Genomic DNA, 19,703 nt, shown 5'->3' with positions numbered 1-19,703 from the left:
GTGGGAGGAGAAAACACTGAGTAATTTTTACTTTAGTGTGTAAGCAACTCGAAAATTGTTCTTAAGGTCTGTTTCAAAACAGGTTCTTGACTCCCTGGATAGGTTTTTCCAAGGGGGAAAAGGTGTCACTGCAGGAATTGGACAAACACTGGAATTCTTTTACTAAAACCAACCAGAAAAAGCATTGACAATGTAAACAAAATAAAATCTGTGACCCACCCCCCCCAGGCTGGGCTCTGCTCTCAGGGTGTGCTCTGGGGCAGGCCTTTCTTCAGCAGGGATGTGAGATAACTGCCCAGCTCTTCATCCTAAAAAGATAAAGAGAAATGGGATGAGAGCCAAATCTTCCTCTTGCCTGTCCCAGTTGGGGCAGTAAATTTAATTTTGGTACCTAGAAATGAACTGAGAGAGTTCCTGGACCCTGCAAGATCTAAGGTGAGCTGTGTTCAGAAATGGAAACAATCCACAAATGCATTTCTGGGTGTTCTTACAAAATATTGGTGTGAAGCTCCCATTTCTCAAAGGACCTGAGGGCGTTTCCTTTGAGGAAAAGCCCCATTTTTGCTTGAAATCAAGGAATAAAGAACCACTGATCTTATTGCTTGGCCCTCCAGAAGCATTTCCTTGCTGTCAAGAAAGGATTTAATAATCCAGCCCCAGAAAGCGAAGATGATGGAATGACTGTGAAATAAAAGAATGTTAAGATCAGAGTTTTCTACTTGTTTTAAATCTGCCCAGTAAGAACCACAATGTGAAATACTCAGCAGTGCTCAAAACACAGAGAGAACTGAATTAACTGGAATTCAGTGTAATTACCCCAAAAGTTGCCTGTGCTTCAGTGGGCCCTGAGAGCTCCTGTAAAACCATTTCTGTTCACCCCCACTGGTCAGAAAACAGCAGGGACTCCCCTCATCTTCCAGGGAAGCTCCTTCAAAGCCAGGAGGAAGAAGATCCACCCCTCACAGGCACCATCAGTGCAGGAAGGGTTTGGAATGGGAGGAGTTCAGGTCAGAAATCAGGAATTCCCACCTGGTAGGTCCAGGACACGAGCAGGACTTTGGTTCCTTGATCCTCCGAGTGCGCCGTGGCCTGGATCAGGATGGACTCCACAGTGATGGAGCCATCAGGGAGATGCTGCACTGAGTAATCCTTCAGGATCCTGCAGAGAGAGGAGATGGGATTTATTAGGGGTGCTGGGTCACCCCTGGATCTTTATCCCAACCCTCAGCCTGTTCCTGTCGTGGCCGTGTCTGAGCCAGCACCCTCTGCCCAAGGCAGGGAAAACAGGGCTGATCCATTGGCTTATTCTGGTGCTCGTGTTAATCATGGAGCATTTCCCACCGAAATTATTCCTGCAGAGCTCACCCCAGGCTCTACAGCTCCCATCTGAGCCCTGCTCTCCCAAGGAAAGAACTCCCAGGATGCTGCACGACGGGAAAAACAACTCCGAAGGTTCTGCTGCTCCCAGCTCAAAGGAAGGGGATCTGTGCTACACCTGCCTTGGGAATAAGCTCAGCTCAATCCCCTGAGGGATTAGAAACCCTTCCCAGGAAAGCAGGGCTCACCCCTTGAGGTGGTTGTAGACCCTGAGCACGGTCTCGTGCTCCTTGCGCGGGTCCTGGATGTGCACGCGGCAGGTGAAGCGCAGCTGATGCTCCGCCAGCCCCAGCTCCTTCAGGGCCTGCTCAGGGGAAACCAGCCGGAAACTCTGGGGGAGAAAGGGAGAAATCCATGGAAAAACCACTCCTCTGAGCCTTGTGGAGTTGTGTTGCTGCCCTGGGGGCAGCAGGGAAGGCTGCTCCCTTTCCGTGCTGAAATATCTCTGTGTGTTTGTCAAAGGGAGGGGTAACCCTGGGACAAAACATCGACAGGAATAAATAAATATTGAACAAAATAAAGCTGCTCTCTGGAAGTTGGTTTGACTTCGAGCGGGGGAATGATGTTTAAAAATAAAGATGAGGTTGAAGAGTAAGAACTGCATCTCCTCTGTGAGAAAGCAGAGCCTTGTGCACCCAGAACGGGACACCACCCTGAGAGGACACAAAACACCCTGAGAGGACACAAAACACCCTCAGGGGACACAAAACACCCTCAGGGGACACAAAAACACACCCTGAGAGGACAGAAAACACCCCCAGGGGACACAAAACACCCTCAGGGGACACAAAAACACACCCTGAGAGGACACAAGCCAAGCACAAGGACTCTTTTCACTCACATTATCCTTCATGAGTAACGTGCCGTGCATGAGCTTTGGCTTCTTGGCATCTGGTAAAGGACCTAAAGCCAGGCCAGGGGGAGAAAAACACAACATGAGGTGCTGGTTTTTCACCCAAAACTGCTGCTCTGGGACTGAGGTTGGAGCTCTGAGGCCCTGCTGAGGTTCAGACATTAAAATTTTACACTTCTCTTATCTGTTAAAGTTCATCAATGGTGCTTAACCATTATCAGAAATATTGACACCTAAGAAATGTTTAGTGATTCAGAGCAACTCCCTCTCTTCCCAGAGCACTTCCTGATGTGAGAATGAGATTGTTTTTCTAAAATTGAGTTTATAAAGTAATTCCAGCTTTCCCAAACCCAGCTGCTACGAGCACACATGGGTAGCAGACCAGGCACAGTGTGCACATTGATTTTAGACATTATTCAATATAAATGTACAGCTTTCTGCCAACACTATAAAAAACAGCAGCAGGGAGGAAAATTGGGGTGGGAAGTGTCACCTATGGCTGTTTCCCTCTTGAGGAGGCCCAGGGAGATGTCCACAGGGATGCAGGGGTTGGTGAGGATGGTGGTGGTCTCTCCGTTGGCTGGCATGTAGCAGCTGACATCTGCAAAGGGAACAGCTCCTGTCAGCCCCCCTGGGGCAGCTGGAAAGGCACAAAACAATCCTAACTCACGTCCAAAGGGCTCACTGCAATTAACTGGGCTTAGTTAATGCTAATTAAGATGTCACAGGCATCAGTTCCTTCAGGGGAGCTGTAAATGCCACCCCAACCTGACTGTGCTGAGGGCCAGCGGATCAAGAAGGTGACTTTAAAGCTTGGATGCTTTTCCTTCCCCTCCCACGGATACCTACGGAATTCCTGCTCGATTTTCTGCTTCAGGAACTCCATTTTCTTGGCTTCCCCATGCACCAGGAGCACATTCCGGGGCTCAGCCTGGCGGATCAGCTGCATGATGCCCTTGGCATCGGCGTGGGCACTGAAGGACATGTACTCCACCTGCATCTTCACTTCCAGCTGGGGGGAGCAGAGCACAGGGCTTGGGAACTGGGAATTCCTTTGGAACACACACACACAGCCCCAGATCCCTCTGGATTTCATTGAAAGGAGGAAGGAGAAAACCTAAATTCATTTTGTAACTTAAAGGCTCACACTGCCCCATTTCAGACAATGTTTGTCACACAAAAAACCCCAAATATTTAAGGTCAGCTGGTGTTTTGTTATGCAAATCTGCTGAAATAGATGTAATTTTTACCTATTTGCCTAATGGGGCCTCACTATTAAACATTATAAAGTGCCCCTCAAAGTTTTATGGCAGAAGCAAAGGGCCCCTCACAGTTTTAGGGCAGAAATTAATGCAAGGGGGAAAAAACCCCAAGTCCAACTTTGCTACTGCAAAAGGGAAAAAAACCCCAAGTGCAACTCCAAATCCAAAGATTTTGAGGTATTTTCAGTGTTGGATTCATCCTATTCCCACTGCAAGGACAAGAACTTGCCCCAAATGGAAAAATCAAACTCACAATTTGTCTTCCTTCCATCTCCAGCTTCCTTTGCCCACTGAGGATCTTGTGGCCCACAGTGCCCTGGACGCAGTAGCCAGGCATGATCACCTGGGGAAAACCAGGAAAATCAACACTTCCATGGGTTGGGCCTGGCAGGGCTGGTAAACATCAAAACAGTCACAAATTGAGAGCTTGGAGAGCTCACAGAGGATTTGTGTCCTTGAATTCCAGCTCCTCAGGAAAAGCTTTCCTACAACTTCAGTCCTTAGGATTCACATTGCCATAAAACATCACCCAAAAACCCCAATTTCTTACCATATTCTTCTCATTCCCTGCCCACTTCCTGAAGATTTGAAGGGACTGTCCTGCATGGAGCATTCCAGGGGTTGCAAACACCACCTGGAAGTCAAAGATGTGTCATAAACCACTACAGAAAACAGATTTTTCCATTATTTATATAAATATCCTACATCTGTGCAGAGCATCCACCAATACCCATCACCAACACTACAAAAATAGGGATTTTTGCTATTTTCTCCCCACTCTGTCTAAAATTCCCAGGAGCTGAGATACAGTTTTAGGAAGTATTTGTGAGCATCTGATGGAAAACTCTTGAGTGGTTTTATAGTGGTACCAAATAAACCAGTCAGAATTAAAGCAGCAGGAAAAGCTTGTGTGGAAAAGAAAATCCTGGTTTAAATCAGGATCTTTAGATGACACAAACATGCAAAATTTTAATTTTCTCTGAGTGTTTTACTTTCAGTGAAATAAAAATAGAAAGAGCTTTAATATTTATAGAGATGGCCTGGCCATGAGAAGTTTTTGGGTGGGATTGACAGGGTGGAGGATGCTCAGGGTGCTTTTCCCACCAGGATTTGGGACCATTATGGACTAAAAGAGCTGCCAGACCCCCCAGCCCTGCTCTGGTCCCTCCCCAACACCCACCTACCATGGGCCCTGGGTTGTCTGCAAAGGCTCTGTCAAAGGCTTTGATGTGTTTGAACTCAAACATGTTCCTCTGCACAAAAGTTTTCCGGATTTTCTGGTTAGTCCAGGTGATGAAGAGTTTGTAGTAGTGATTGGCTTTCTCTGTCAGGCCCGTGGAAAAGTAAATTGGAGCCTTCAGGTTCATCCTTTCCCTGGAAAAGAAGTGATCTGTGAGGGGCAAAGTATTTCCTGGCTATCCATACTGGGAGTCCATAACTGGGGAGTGTCCCAAGGGGTTTTTGGTGTGTGATTCCCTGTTTTCAGGAGCTATAAATCAGTATTGTAACAATGCAGGCTTTAGTGCCCTTCTCCTTGTCACTGCAGCCAAATTCCTGCCATTCCCAATACTCATCAGACACAGGAAGAGCACAAAGGAGGACAAAAAGCAGGTGGGACATGCCCAGGCTGCACTCACCAGAAAGTCTCCAATAAAATACAAAGCTCCTGGGCACGTCCAAGGGCGAAAACCGGGATGAGAACCTGCAATGGAGGTGGAATTTAGGAATTCAGGTGGGATTTGTGAAAGCCAAACCGCATAAAATGCACTGTGGTTATTATTTCTGAACAAATCCCTCCGTTCCCTCTCCCTTCCTGATGTTCTCCCAATTCCCACGAACGTGTTGGGTGGGTTGGAATGAAAGGCACAGGCACAGCTCTCCCTGTGCCCAGGGGAATTTCTGTTCTCTCCTGGATGATTTGAAACCAACAAATCCATGGAAAAGGCCACTGTACCTTCCCTCCTCGTTCCACAGTCTCGTGAACTTTCTTCAGGAAATCCCTCTCCCTGCAGCGTTTGGAGTCCCTGATGGTGGTGGCGTAGGTGGATTCACTGATCAGCAGATCAGGGCGGCATTTATCAATCCAGGCAGCTCTGGACAGAGGGAAGTCAAACCAAAAAGCAAATCAGGAGATGGTTCCTGGCATTTTTGATCTGAAGGTCTCCACGCTGGCTGGGGAATGTCACTGTGGCCAGAGGAAACAGCAGTAAAGGTGGGCCTTGGGAATTCTGTGGCAGCTTCAGTTCATTGCAATTAATCCAGCTCAAGATTGAGATGACAGACCTTGAAAAGGAACATTTATCCAGTCTATTACCAGGTTTACATGCATTAAAATATTCACCTGAATAGCAGGAACATTATAAATCTCTCATTATGCCAGTGAAAATACACTGAGGGCTGAGGTTTGTGATTAACAATCTCTTAGAAAGTAAAAACGCCATGAAAAGACATTTCAAACATTGAAGTCCAATTATTACACAGCCCCAAAAATACATTGATGTGAGTATTCAGGAGATAAAATGTGAGTATTCAGATTACATTAAGGTCTGTCTGGCAGGTTTAATGTAAATCTCTTCACCCTCACAATTTAAAATTGCATTTATGTTTCCAGCAAAGACATCATTAAATATTCCAAAGAATCAAAGCTGGTGAGCCCCTACTCTTAACAGCAGCTGTGCTGAAATTTTCCAGTCAGAAATCCTCAAAACTCACCAAAATTCAGCTTTTTTTGCTTACCCCAAGTGTCTGTCTGGTGTCATGTTATAATCACCCTGAGGGGAGAAGAGAAACCCAGTGATATTTTTGAGGCAATGGAGGGATGTGTAAATATCTGGGAATATCTAGAGGTAATAAGAGGGAAACCATTCCAAATCTGGGCATACTCACAGTGTAAACCACGGACTCACACCCAACCTTGATCTGGAACATGGCAGCTCCCAGCACGTGGCCTGCATAGTAGGCCTTGATCTCCAGCTCCTCATCCACCTGCCCCAACAGCAAAACACTTCATTAATGCCCACATTTTCAATTAAAATCAGTTTTTTGCCTCTTGCCAACACCACAAATACCCTTTCACCTGCACTGTCTGGTGAAGGTGCACAGCCACCACCTTCTTCATGCAGTCTTTGATCATCTGGGAGGTGAAGAAGTTGGTTTCCCCTTTCTTGTCCACGGTGATTTTCCTGTAGTCCTCCAGCAGGATGGGGCAGATGGCCTTGGTGGGGTGGGTCATGTAAATGGGGCCATCATACCCAACCATCTCACTGAAATAGGGCAGGGCCCCACAGTGGTCCAGGTGGAAGTGGCTGCAAAAAACCAAAAACCCACAGTGGTTGCACAGAATTCAGCTGGGGTGGCTCCCAGACCTTCTCCAGCTCTGCAGGACATGGAAAACCACCCAAAATAGGAGGGATGGACTTGGAGAGTGTTTGGGATGTTAGGGACAGCACAAAAAGCATTCCCAATTCCCAGAAGGAGGGAAGTGCCTCACCTGATGATGACACAGTCCAGGAAATCCGTCAGCCTTCCGTTCTGGGTGATGTAGGAGAAGTCAGGGAAGCGCCTCTGCAGCCAGGGGAAAACAGGCAACCATCAGGAATGCATCACTGATCCAAAAAACCCATGGAGTGAAGGGCCTGGAACACTGGGAATGTGCTGATCCCTCTCCAGGCAGCGCCAGCAGCTTTTGTGTGCAGGGAGAGGCACAAAGGAGGGCACAGACAGAGAACTGACCCCTCAATAAATCAATTATTTTACCTTCCAAGTAAAACAGGTGCCCCACACATGCTGGCTCTGAGGCACAAAGCCCCAGAAGCTTTCCTGGCACAGCCCATTTGCTGCTTGAACTCTTAACCCTACAGAATATTTGTGCTTTATTCCTTTCCTGCTGGTGTCAGGGGCCCCAAAACCAGGAGTGTTTCCTTCTCTCTCCCTGGAGCTCCAGATGTGTGGTGAGGATGCCACAAGGAATGAACTGCCCCAAAGCAGTCGAGGTAAGGACAGGAATCCTGCTCACAGGAAATCCAGAGAGGCCAAAACCACCTGGAATGGAGCATTTGCAGCTGCCTTAATGGATATTTTTCCAAAGTCCACCAGCCAGGGAAAGGAGGGTAGCATTTCACACACTTGAATACTTGAGGGGATGGATGATTTTGGGCAGGAAGGGAGATTTTTCAAGGGGAAGGAACAGCTCTGCCCTACTCCAGCTCCAGCAGTGGCTGACAGAGGTGCCCAAAGGTGCTCAGGGCATGGCTGTGACAGGGGATGCTGCACTCACATCATCATTGTAGCCCATGTGCATCCCACAGTCCAGCATCACGTTCTTCCCAGCGATGGACACCAGGATGCAGCTCCTGCCCACGTCCTGCCCAGCACCTGGACACCAGCAAAACACCAGTAAAACACCAGTAAAACACCAGCAAAATACCAGCAAAACACCAGTAAAGCACCAGCAAAACACCTCTGGCAACAGCTGCAGTTCTTTCAAAGGACAAGCAGGGCAAGGCCTGCAACTGCAGTTTGGAGGAAGAGAAAAGAATCCTTTATCTGGCAAGGATTAGAACTCTGTTTCTTCTGCACCTCCCCAGCTGCTCTGCCCTCATTAAGCTCTAATTAAGTCCACACCAAGCCTGAAAATTAAATAAAGCAGTTCTCCTGCTCAGCACGTCCTCTGCCCCCTCAGTATGAACCCATAAAAAAAGATCAAACAAGGAAAAAAAGAGAAATATTTTCTTTCTGTGGCTCTTTAGCACTGTAGATGAATTAATGCTCTACCACAATACCACAGCGTCTTTACCACCAATATCTTTACCAGAACATATCAATTAGCCCTGATTAATTAATCAAAATAGCTGTAACTGTCACTGGGAAGAGGAAGGGAGGACGGTGAGATGCTGACAGGAATCACATCAGGGCACTCTGCACACTGCCCCAGGAGTCTGGCCAAAATTACCCTGAATTCCAAATTCCACAGGATTTCAGTGTTTGTATTTCAAGACGGTTTTAGGCTGGACTTACCCAAAGGAGTGACTTTGATCTCAGGCATTTTAACACACTCCAGGTCCCAAACTCGCACAGAAAATTACTCCAAAAGTCGATCCGTGGAGGCCACAAAAAGAGACGATTTCGCAGGATTTACAGGGGCCATTTCAAATATTTTTCAGCGTCTGGCCGAAGACTCGAGCAGAGGCCGAACTTCTTCCTGAGAAGAGACAGAAAACACGGGAAAGATAATAAACAACTTGTGGAAAATCGGCCGTGCTTGGCTTCGACACCCACCATCACCGCTGTGAGGGGGGGGAAACACAAGTAGAAGCACACAAAAACACACCAAAAAAACCCATAAAACCACATAAAAACCCCATAACCCCCCCAAAACCCCGCAAACTCACCCAGGCCCGGCCCGCAGCCCCTCACAGCGCCCGGCGCCTCCTCCGCGCCTGCGCGGCGCCGCCGGGCCCCGCCCCTCGCGCACCCCGCGCGGATTGGCCGAGCCGCGGTGACGCACGCGAAGCCGATTGGCCAGCGGGGTGAGGGGCGCGGCGCTGATTGGCCGAGGCGGGGGTGCGGGAAGGAGGAGGAGGAAGAGGAAGGGCGATGGCGGCGGCGGGCGCGTTCAGCCTGCGGGAGGTTCTCGAGGCCTTCCAGAGGTGCGTGACGGAGCAGCGGGAGGTGCTGCTGGAGCCCTACCTGAGCGGCTGGCGGGGGCTCATCCGGTGAGTGCCCGGGAGCGAGCCGGCGTTGCCCTTGGAGGGGGGCTGTGGGCAGAAGGATGGAGTGGCAGGACAAGCGGCGATGGCTCCCTAATGACGGATGGGAGATCTCCCTTGGAACGTGACTGCTATTTCTTCCTAATGTCCCATCTGCTTTAGGCCACGGCGGATCGTACACTGTTATATTATCAGGAGTTCAGAGCAGTTTCCCTAGTTTAACCCATTAAAACGAGTTGTGGCCTTTTCCAGCACCGGAGCTGACAGGAAAGATGGAGTGAAACTATTTACAGGAACCTGGAGTAGCAGGGTAAGGAGGGGTGGATTCGAACTGGCAGAGAGTAGGGTTAGACAGGATATTGGGAAGGAATTCCTGGCTGTGACGGTGGGGAGGCCCTGGGATGGAATTCCCAGAGAAGCTGTGGCTGCCCCATCCCTGGCAGTGCCCAAGGCCAGCCTGGAGCAGCCGGGATAGCGGATCCACAGCAGAGCCCGCGAGCTGCCTGCTCCTATTCCCCCACCTACCCCAAACCCTTCTGTAACCCCCCCCGAACTCCCCCTTCCCGCAGGTTCCTGCAGAGCCTGGGCACCGTCTTCTCGTTCATCTCCAAGGACGCGGTGGCCAAGGTGTCGCTGCTGGAGGGGCACTGCGGGGGCCGGCAGGGACAGCAGTACGTGTCGCTGCAGTCCATGGTGCGCCACGAGCTGGCGGCGGGGCCGGCGGCGCTGCGGGCCCGCTCCGACTCCGGCTGCCGCACGGTGCTGCGGCTGCACCGCGCCCTGCGCTGGCTCCAGCTCTTCCTGGAGGGGCTGCGCTCCGGCGATTCCCGCACCTCCGTGCTCTGCACCGACGCCTACAACGCCTCGCTGGCCGCTTACCACCCCTGGGTGGTCCGCAAGGCCGCCACCGTGGCGTTCTGCGCGCTGCCCTCCCGCGACGCCTTCCTGGAGATCATGAACGTGGGCCCGCGAGAGGAGGCCGTGGCCATGCTGGGAGAGGCCATCCCCTACATCGGCGATGTTTACAGCATCACCCAGGAGCTCTTCGCGCAGCACAAGCTGCTCGACCTGCCCTGACAGCGAGGGGGAGGCCACCGAGCCACGTTCCAGCAGGACCGGGATGAGGCCAGGGTGAAAATCACGTTTTCACAGAAGCACAAGCCTCTGTCGCTGGTTATTTCCACTTTTTCTTTCCAGCCTGGAGTTGAGGAGTTGGCCAAACTATTCAGGATGCCTCACTTTATAAGGGAAAAATGTGGACTAGTTCTTTTTTTTTTACATCTGTCAGTTTGTGTGTAGAGCTCTACAGTTAGGAAAAAAAAAAATCCACATTAGGATGAGCTGCTAAGGGATTTTTTTGTTGTTGTTGTTCCCAGCAAGGCTGGGAGGGGGTTGTTTTCCTTTTTAAGCTAAACTTCAGCAGCTTGTGTGCGTTTACAGCAATAATTCTGGCCTCGTGTGACAGCCCAGAGTTGAGCTCTGCTGTCTGAACACGTTTCTATCCCATGTGAGCTCACCTGGCCACTTTGGTTTATACCAAAAAATCCACCTGGGGGCTTTGCTGGAGAATATAATCCTGAGCAATGCACGTGGGAAAGGAAGCTCCTTTCCCTGTCACAGGCACCCCATCACTGCTGCTCATTCTGGGGCCCCAGGAGCTGAAGGAAGTGGGGGTGGATGTTGTTCCCTGAAGAGAAAGCTGGGCCTGGAGCAGGGATCATCCAGCAGCACCTCCTCTCTGTGTCACATCCCTGTCTGTTGAATCCATGCTTTTTGCACTTGGGATGTGCAGCAGATTTTAATCTGTGCTGCACAATCCCCTTTAATCCAGCCCAGGCTGCAGCCTGGAGCTGTTTGCCAGCCATGCCTCTGAGTTGTGTTCTTATGTGTTGATTTTATTTATGAATGTGTCAAATGCCTACAAAAAACGATTTCTCTGCCTCTCTGGGGGAAAAGCCACACTTGTACTGTAAATCACTCCTTTGTGATGCTTCTGGCTTCTACTGCAAATCACTGGAAGAGCCAGAGGATGTCAAAGGGGATTTCCTGAGCTTTTGGAAAGCTGGAAAAGCACCCCAGGGTTAGTCCAGGATGACAGGAGCAGTCAGGGGAGTCCCACAGGGTGATTGGCTCGTTTTGGCCTGATGTAACACTGAAAAATTCAGGAAATCACTATTACCTCATGGAGCCTGGACTAACTCGACATTAAATGATGCAAATAATGTGTTTCTGAGGAGTGTCCTTTGTGGGATCACACTCTGGGGTGTGGTGGTGGAAGGGACATGATTTACAGTGTGACCTACTCACACTTTCTTTCCTGGAAAAATCTGTTTTATTTCCATGGAGATCAGCTGGTATTTCACCTGGGCAGTGAATGAAATGCCTTAAATTAAATTAAATCATGTGGGTCAAGGGAAAAAATGGGTTTAGATCTCTTGAAGTGGTGTTATGGCAACAAGAAAAATACTTTTTCTCCCTTGTCACATTCATTCTCAACTACTCCTCTTAGGAGATAAATATTAATATTGAAGATGAACCTGCCCAAAATTCAGGACTGTGTTTAGAACTTATTTTAAAAAGTTTTACAGTTAAAGCTGACACTTATATAGTCCAGGAAAGGGAAAGAGTATCCTTTAAAAAATGCCAGTATGAACATACCTGGAAAACACAGCTGCAACTGGTGCTTCCTTGAAGTATTCCTGTATTTAGCTCTCTGCACCTGCTTCTCTTCCTGCAAGGAAAATATTCCAGCATTGGAGCATCACTTTGGCAGCAAGAGATGTTTTCTGATTCAGTAGAAAATGCAGGAAATTGAACTTTTCATTCAGAGCTGTCCTAAAATCCAACCCTGGACAGAAAAAATACAGTGATGGAACCTAAATGACCATGCTGTGAATTTGGGTTTAAACTGAAATTAATATCCCAGCTCAGTGTGAGGAAAAAATAATTAGATCAGCCAGTAACAACTTCCTAAAAAAATATCTATATAGCTGAGTGACAGCTCCCCAACCTTGTGACCTAGGAATGGCCTCTGCAGGCAAATTCGTGCCATGCCCTGAGGAAGATTTGGTTATTTGATGAGGTGACCTCAAATTTAAAAAAAGATATAAATAAAAATGACTGACAAAAAAAAAATCAGAGTGGGGCACCTGAGTTTTATCACCTGTGCCAGAGGAACCCAAATTTCCACAGCTGTCACAAAGAATGTGTAAATCACTCTGGTAAAGGCAGTCAGGATCAGGGCAGTGGTTTGCACCCAAGTGCACTCAGAGTGCACCCACTAAATTAAATTAAATCCATTTTGCTAAACAAATTCCCTGCCATTCCTTTAATCCCTCCGAGCTCTATTTAAAGAGGCTTCCCAGGAAGTGCTGAGCCCGGATTCCCTGCTCTTCTTCCCTCTCCCAGATCCCTTTTCCCCCAAAATGCTGGGGCCAGAGCTTTGGCTGTGCCTGAGCTTTGGCTGTGCCGCCTCCCTGAGCCCCTCGTGCCTGTCAGCTCAGTTCCACAGGCCAGGGGATTTTATCCTGGGGGGGCTCTTCCCCTTTGGGAAGGACACAGTGAACCTGACAGCTCGCTCCGAGCCCACCCTGCTGCTGTGTGAGAGGTGAGAGCCCTGCTGGGGTCAGCAGGGATGGGGAGAAATGGAAAATGAAGTGGTTCTGGTGGTGGTGGGATGGGACAGAGAAGAGCTTTGAGGGGTGAAGCACTGGGACATCAGCTGGTCCCAAAATGGAAATGTTTTTGTGTTTTCTTGATGCTGTCAAACTTCAACCCCATTCTGATGAAAGCTTTTAGCAGCACTGGTTTCCTCAGAGCTTGAAATGGTTATTTTTGGTTCCACACCCTGCTCCCCATGGGGAGATCCCACTTTGGGATGGTGCTGTTGCCTTTTAGGGGGGTAAAAGGACACTCAGCACCAGGCACAGGGCAAAGCAGGAGACAAAATCGGGTGGTTTGCAGCTCTGCCAGGGTGTGAGCAGCATTTCCTCCTCAGTTACACCCAGTTGGTTCCCACCACCACATCAGCACCTACCTGCAGCACTTTGTGAGGAAAGTGAAAGGCCAGGCTGGTGTCCCTCCTCCTGCTCTGGCAGGAGCAAAGCAGGGTCCAAAATCCTTCCATCTTCACAGCCCTTGGGGCAGGGAATGTGCTCAGTGTGCTGGGATACACAGAGGAGGAAAATCCCAGGAAAAATCCCACATCTCTCCTGAATTAGCACTGTGGGAATTGCTGGTTCATGGGTGAAAGACACAAAAGTCTTGACCCTCACAGCTAAACTGGTCTCTACCTCTGTTCCCTCTCCTGGGAAGCTCCAAGGATTTATTTGCTGGCAGAAAGGATTAATTGGAAAAGTGCTCACACTCAGAGTAGAAAACTCCCAAGTGGGTCCAGGGATGCTCTGCTGACAGTGCCAGGAATGTCCTGCTCGGCCACAAGGATGCCAAGATATCAAAGAAGGTGGGATGAGCTGATCCCTTTGTGACAGCACTGCCAGGCCACACAATTCCCATCTCCTCTTCCCTCAGGTTATTCACGGACGGGCTGATCTGGGCTCTCGGGATGAGGTTTGCCATCGATCAGATCAACAATTCCAGCTCCCTGCTCCCGGGAATAACGCTGGGATATGACATGTATGACACGTGCTTCGAGGCCCTGGTGGCCCTGCAGCCCAGCCTGCTGTTCCTGACCCGGAATGGCACCACAGGGATCGGGGTTCTCTGCAACTACACCGAGTACCAGCCCCGCGTCACCGCCGTCATCGGGCCCCACAAGTCAGATCTCTGCCTGGTGACAGCCAAGCTCTTCAGCTCCTTCTTGATCCCACAGGTAAAGAAGCTCTCTGGAGAAGCAGGAATTCTCCCTCTTGGTGGTTAAAGCACAGATTTTAGTCTCTCCTCTGCCACAGATTTCCGGAGTGTTTTGGGTGGGTCATCGAACTGCCCTCCTGGACACACTCGAGTGTTTAATTTCCCTGAGAGGACAGAGCTCAGACCACTCTGATCATGTAAAATGGGAATAACAGAGCTCCTGGAGGATCCCCGTGACAATCCATCTGTGGTTAAACACTGAGTTACCACAACAGAGAGCTCTAATGATCAGGGAGGTTTAGCCCCGGGCTAAGAAATATCGGAGTCTTGGGTGTATCACCCTGTGTAGAAAGTCGTTAATTATCACTTCATTAGTGAAAAGGGACACAAAGGAGACAATTCATGGCTGTCTTGGTGAATGCAGCCATGACGGACCCACCCCTTGGGGGATGATTTTTACCACCATCCCATCCGTTTTTGCCAAATTCAATGCACTGAAACCAAAGAAAAAAAACCGGGTGAGTGACCTGGACTGTGGCCACTTCCCTCTTTGCCTCACTTCCTCTCTGTTCCACACACACAGGTCAGCTATGGGGCCAGCAGCGACACCCTCAGCAACACGGAGCTGTACCCGTCCTTCTACCGCACCGTTCCCAGCGACAAGAACCTGGTGGAAGCCGTGGTGCTGCTCCTCAACCAGTTTGGCTGGAACTGGATCGCCACCATCGGCAGCGATGATGAGTACGGCCGAAGGGCCCAGGCTCTCTTCCTGAGCATGGTTGGCAAGGACAACATCTGCATCGCCTTCGAGGGGCTCATCCCCACAGACCCGGCCGAGCCCAACGCCAAAAAGCAGCTGGAAGACACAATTACATTAATTAACAGCACCAAAGTCAACGTCATTGTGCTGTTTGCCTTCAGCCTGCCAGCCCAGGCCCTGCTGGAGCACAGCATCAGGATGGGGCTGGGCAAGAAGGTCTGGGTTGGCACGGAAGCCTGGATGCTGTCTGACATCACTGCCTCCATCCCGAACATCCAGAGCATCGGGACAGTGCTGGGCTTTGTCATGAGAACAGGGACAGTCCCTGGCTTCCAGGAGTACGTGGCTGAGCTCTTCAGCTCTGTTGAGCAGGAGGAGTTCTGCAGGGAGTCCAGGGAGCTCAGTCGCCTCATGAACGCCGAGGTGCTGGACACGCACTGCCGGCAGTGCGGCCACGTCACCCTTGGGGACATCAGGCCCATGCTCAGGGTGACCACGGTGCAGCCGGTGCACGTGGCCGTGTACAGCGTGGCCCACGCCCTGCACAGAGCCCTGGGCTGCACCTCCAAAGACTGTCCCAGAACATCCATCAGGTCCTGGCAGGTGAGGAAAGAGCTGAGGGGCAAACAGCTGGTTTTTGTCACATCACAGCCAGATTGTCCCAATCTCAGCGCTCCTAAGGGACAACTGATTCCAGCTTGCAGAGTTATCCTCCAAACAAGAACGACTGTACCCAAATCAATTTTCATTTCATTTCCTCCCCAGCTGATGCACTTCATGAACACCCTCCCGTTCGAGGTAAACGGCCAGAGCTTCAGGTTTGACCAATCCCACAGCACAAACACTGGATACAAACTCATCTTCTGGGCCTGGAGGAACGGCACCCTGACCTATCTGCCTGTGGGGGACTATGACCAGTCCCTGTACGTCCGAAAGTCCCAGATCCAGTTCCACACTGCAGATCAGAAGGTAAAAATGGCACAATTCATTCTGATTTGGTGGAGATGACAATTCTCCTGAAGGTGCCTGGCTGATGCTCATTCCTGCCTTTGTCAGGAGCCCACATCCGAGTGCTTCAGGCGCTGCCAGCCAGGACAATTCAGACGAATAAAAGGATTCAACCTTTGCTGCTATGACTGCACAGACTGTCCAAAAAACACCTTCTGGAGCAGCACAGGTGAGGTCTGGGGAATTTAAGGGCTTTAACTGGATTATTCTATCTACTGGTTGAGGTAATGATGAGCTGGGAGCTCTGCTCCATGAGCACTGCCAGGTGTTGCCCTCCCTGTTCTGATCTTCACTGGGGACCTGCCCCTGTTGGGCCCAGAGGGAGAGAACAAGGACAACATTTATGTTTTATCTCCAGAGGTAGGAGAGGGGGGTATGATGGAATTCTGGGGGCATAGGTAGAAGAGAGGCATAGGATAATATTCTGGGATTGCTGGGGAAGGGAAACAGTGGCATGAAATACAAGGATCCTTCAGGGAGGAGGGTGGAAAAGGAGAGGGTGAACTATCCCAGGGTTTGGAGATGCAACACGCCTTGGAGGGAGGGAAACAGGCAAAACACCACCCAAACCACCACCTAATCCCTGTCTGTGCTCCACCCCCTGGGCCTGCCAGGGGTGGCAAGTCCCCAGGGCCTGCAGGGTGGTCACCAGGCTCTCTTTGCAGACAGCACCAGCTGCTCCCCGTGCCCGCAGCACCAGTGGGCCCCTGCCCGCAGCACGCGGTGCCACGACCGCAGCGAGAGGTTCCTGTTCTGGGACGAGCCCCTGGCCGTGGCCTTGGTGACACTGACGGCCCTCAGCACGGCCCTGAGCTGTGGGACAGCGCTGCTCTTCCTGAAGCACAGGCAGACCCCGCTGGTGCAGGTGTCTGGGGGTGGCAGGAGCCTCTTTGCCCTGCTCTCCCTGGCGCTGCTGAGCCTCAGCTGCTGCCTGTACGTGGGCAAGCCCAGTGACGGGCTGTGCACGGCGCAGCAGCTCTCCTACACCCTGTGCCTCAATGGCTGCTTCTCCACCTTCGTCCCCAAGGCCCTGGAGATCACCCTGGTGACGGAGTTCCCCCGCTGTGCCCCCAGGCTCCTGCGCTGGGTGACCCACAGCAGGGCCTGGCTGCTGGTGGCCGCGTCCCTCCTCACCGAGGGCTTGCTCTGCCTCTGCCACCTCCGGCTGGGCCCCGATTTCCTGGTGGCCGACTACCAGTCCCTGCCCAGCGAGGTGCTGCTGGTGTGTGGCACCAAGTCCTGGGCTGCCTTTGCCCTCCTGCACGGCTACAACAGCTGCCTGGCCTTCGCCTGCTTCCTGTGCACCTTCATGGTGCAAACCCCCAGCCAGAGGTACAACGTGGCCAGGGGCATCACCTTTGCCACCCTCATCTATTTCATCATCTGGATCTTCTTCATCGTGATTTTTGCCACGCTGAGGACGGTCCTCAGGGCTGTCACTCAGATTTGCACCATCCTGGCCACCACTCTGGGGATCTTGGTGAGCTACTTCATCCCCAAGTGCTACATCATGGTGTTTAGGCCTGATCTGAACACGGGGGATTATTTCCAGAACCTCACTGACGAGGAGCCAAAGGAGGACTCGGTGAACAGACAATAAACCACATCCTCTGTCGCCTGCTCCTCAGCAGAAGCTGTTTTTAAGGAGATAATCCTGTTTCTGAGCACTCTCTGGCCCCAGGCACAATCACCACATGAACTGAGCTGTGAAAGCACAGGGCTCTGCTCAGCAGCTGGAGTCCAGAAGAGCAGCCTCCATCCTCTCTGGAAACACCTTTCAGCCCCCAAAAGGAGCCAAAAATAGGCTCAGTTAATGAAACAACCTCCAGAAATTGTATTTTACATCAATCTCTTGAGTCTGGCAATGTCAGCCAGAAGCCTCACCCACACCATTTCCCTGTAAACACTCCTGATAATTTCCCTTTCTTATTAACCAGGTAACAGCTCCAGAGATACATCCAGGAATCCTTTCCCAAGCCTTGTAAGAATTTTCAAACCTATCCAATAAAAGAGAAGTAAAAAGAACATTCTGACAGGTCACAGCAGTTGTGTGTGTGTGAGATAAAGGGGGCATTACCCATTCAAATCCCTGTTCACTCGATTTGTGTTCCATGGAAATCAGGGAAGGACACATGGAAATGAGCAGTGTGCAAATCCCACTCTCCAGAGGCACAGCAGGAGGTTCCTCCATCCCAAAAAAAACCAGGCAAAGGTCACCAAAAGCTTCACACTGCTGCCAAACAGTACCAAGTAAATATCCACTCACATCACCAAGATCTTTTCTTTTCCCCACTCATGTTCACAAGTAACTATTCTGCTCTTTTATTCCTTAAAAGTTTTTCCATTTCTGCTCTTTTATTCCCTAAATTAAAAATTTTCCATCTCTCCACTGTGTGTTACTGGAATTTAATCAGTCCAGCCCCATTGAAGAATTTGCAAATTCATTTCAACCAATGAATATTTTCATTCTTAAAAAAAAAAAATAAAGAACCTCTTGGCACGCTGCAGAGTTACTTGTGCCAGATTTTTGTGATCACCTGCACGCAAAATTATTCCTCAGTGTGATTAAAAAAACCAAAACTCTGACCTGGAGCCTGGAGTCCTCCTTGTTCCTGGGGCCTGCAGGAAATCTTCACAACCATGTTGGTGCCCCTGACTCTCAGTGTTCCTTGCTCCAGGGCTGTGGTTTCAGAGCAGAGAAGCATTAAACAACTTTTGATCATCATTCCAGAAATACGGAAGGGAAAAAAATCTGATTTAACTCCACCAGGCCCTGCAGGAAAAGGTTGTCCAAAATTATGATAATATTCACCTAAATTCTGATAATATCCACCTAAATGGGAAATGCTGGGATTTATGGCATTTAAACAATGCTTGATTCTCCCTTTGCTGTTTGATTTTTATCAGCTGGGATCAGGGAATCTGCTTCACCAAGCTCTGCTTGTTCTTTTTCTTTAGGCTGGAAAATTAGAATTATTTAGGCTGGAAAAGACCTTTAAATCTTGAGTCCAGCTGAGCCCCTCAGACCCCACAGGGAGCCTGGGTGCCCTGACAAACACAAGGCTCCCCAGAGCGTGTCCCAGTGATCCTTGTTTCTGCTGGAGAGTCCAAAAATAGGGAATACTTATATGGAACAGCTAAACAAACTGAGGGGTTTTCCCAGCACATTCATCTTCTGGGGCTGCAGCAGGAAAACTCTGGATATTAGAGCTCTCACAGAACCCCCCTGTACCTGAATAATCATCAACAAACTTCAGTGGCAGGGGAAAAATAAGATTTAACCAGTATTTCCTCCACCTTGATTAAAAGATAATGCAATACTGCAAAGAATTGAACACGTACACTGTGGTTATCACATAAAATTAAAAGCTTTTTAGTGTTTAAAATAGCATTTACACATAAGCAGCTATATATTAACTATACAGACACTTGGGTTTTAATACAATATCTACAAAAAAGAATTCAATTATGCAATAGACATTTAACAGGAACAGTGCAGTCCATGCTAATAAGAGGTCACTCTTTGAGTAGAACCAATTCTAGGATAGGTGATAGTCTGGGTTTTTCATTATTTAAAATCATGTAACTTTGTTCCTCTACTGTACATAAAATTCTTTACATGTATTTCTAATCACTGATTAGAATTAATAATTTTAAGTCAATCTTATTACAATCCAGTTAAATGCAAAACAAACAAACAAACAAAAAAACCCCAAAACAATTACATCAACCCATGAGCTGTCAAGTCTCAGGAGGGGACTGCCCATTTTGGAGAGAACAAAAATCATAGCAAAAGTCAACGTCTGTGCATCATTGCTTGCCATCCAATAAAACCTTTGGATAAAGTGTCCAGGGGACTGTTTCCTTGGAAAAGCAGATCCATTAACAGGAGGTAAAAGACACCAGCATGCTTTTAAGACTAT

The 19,703-nt window shown here is 49.5% G+C and overlaps 2 protein-coding genes across 4 annotated transcripts; one reads left to right on the top strand and one right to left on the bottom strand.

Annotated features, from left to right (window-relative positions):
- Nucleotides 1-137: 137 nt before the first annotated feature.
- Nucleotides 138-8,950, bottom strand: INTS11 (integrator complex subunit 11). The gene is made up of 18 exons (XM_069035211.1): nt 8,883-8,950; nt 8,509-8,692; nt 7,769-7,866; nt 6,983-7,056; nt 6,569-6,797; nt 6,379-6,477; nt 6,229-6,263; nt 5,447-5,585; nt 5,130-5,194; nt 4,677-4,866; nt 4,043-4,126; nt 3,746-3,835; nt 3,080-3,242; nt 2,724-2,831; nt 2,219-2,280; nt 1,566-1,708; nt 1,030-1,159; nt 138-308 (listed from the first exon to the last, which is right to left on the bottom strand). Exons 2-18 carry the CDS (start codon nt 8,534-8,536, stop codon nt 243-245), a joined length of 1,803 nt encoding a protein of 600 aa, XP_068891312.1. The 5' UTR covers nt 8,537-8,692; nt 8,883-8,950; the 3' UTR covers nt 138-242.
- Nucleotides 8,951-9,074: 124 nt separating this feature from the next.
- Nucleotides 9,075-18,244, top strand: CPTP (ceramide-1-phosphate transfer protein). 3 transcript variants are annotated; one of them, XM_069034873.1, is made up of 6 exons: nt 9,075-9,206; nt 13,731-14,031; nt 14,596-15,375; nt 15,538-15,741; nt 15,829-15,949; nt 16,446-18,244. In XM_069034873.1, the coding sequence occupies exons 1-6, from the start codon at nt 9,088-9,090 to the stop codon at nt 17,378-17,380; spliced, it is 2,460 nt and encodes an 819-aa protein (XP_068890974.1). In that variant the 5' UTR covers nt 9,075-9,087; the 3' UTR covers nt 17,381-18,244. The 3 variants fall into 3 exon arrangements, with proteins under 3 accessions (XP_068890974.1, XP_068890975.1, XP_068890973.1); XM_069034872.1 differs by lacking the exon at nt 9,075-9,206 and adding an exon at nt 10,274-12,807; XM_069034874.1 differs by lacking the exons at nt 13,731-14,031; nt 14,596-15,375; nt 15,538-15,741; nt 15,829-15,949; nt 16,446-18,244 and adding an exon at nt 9,770-11,426.
- The last annotated feature ends 1,459 nt before the right edge of the window (nt 18,245-19,703 follow it).

The sequence above is a fragment of the Aphelocoma coerulescens genome, chromosome 21, assembly GCF_041296385.1.
Source record: "Aphelocoma coerulescens isolate FSJ_1873_10779 chromosome 21, UR_Acoe_1.0, whole genome shotgun sequence".
Taxonomy (NCBI): Eukaryota; Metazoa; Chordata; class Aves; order Passeriformes; family Corvidae; genus Aphelocoma; species Aphelocoma coerulescens.
The sequence above is the reverse complement of the archived record's forward strand: the minus strand, read 5'-3'. Positions and strand labels throughout refer to the sequence as shown.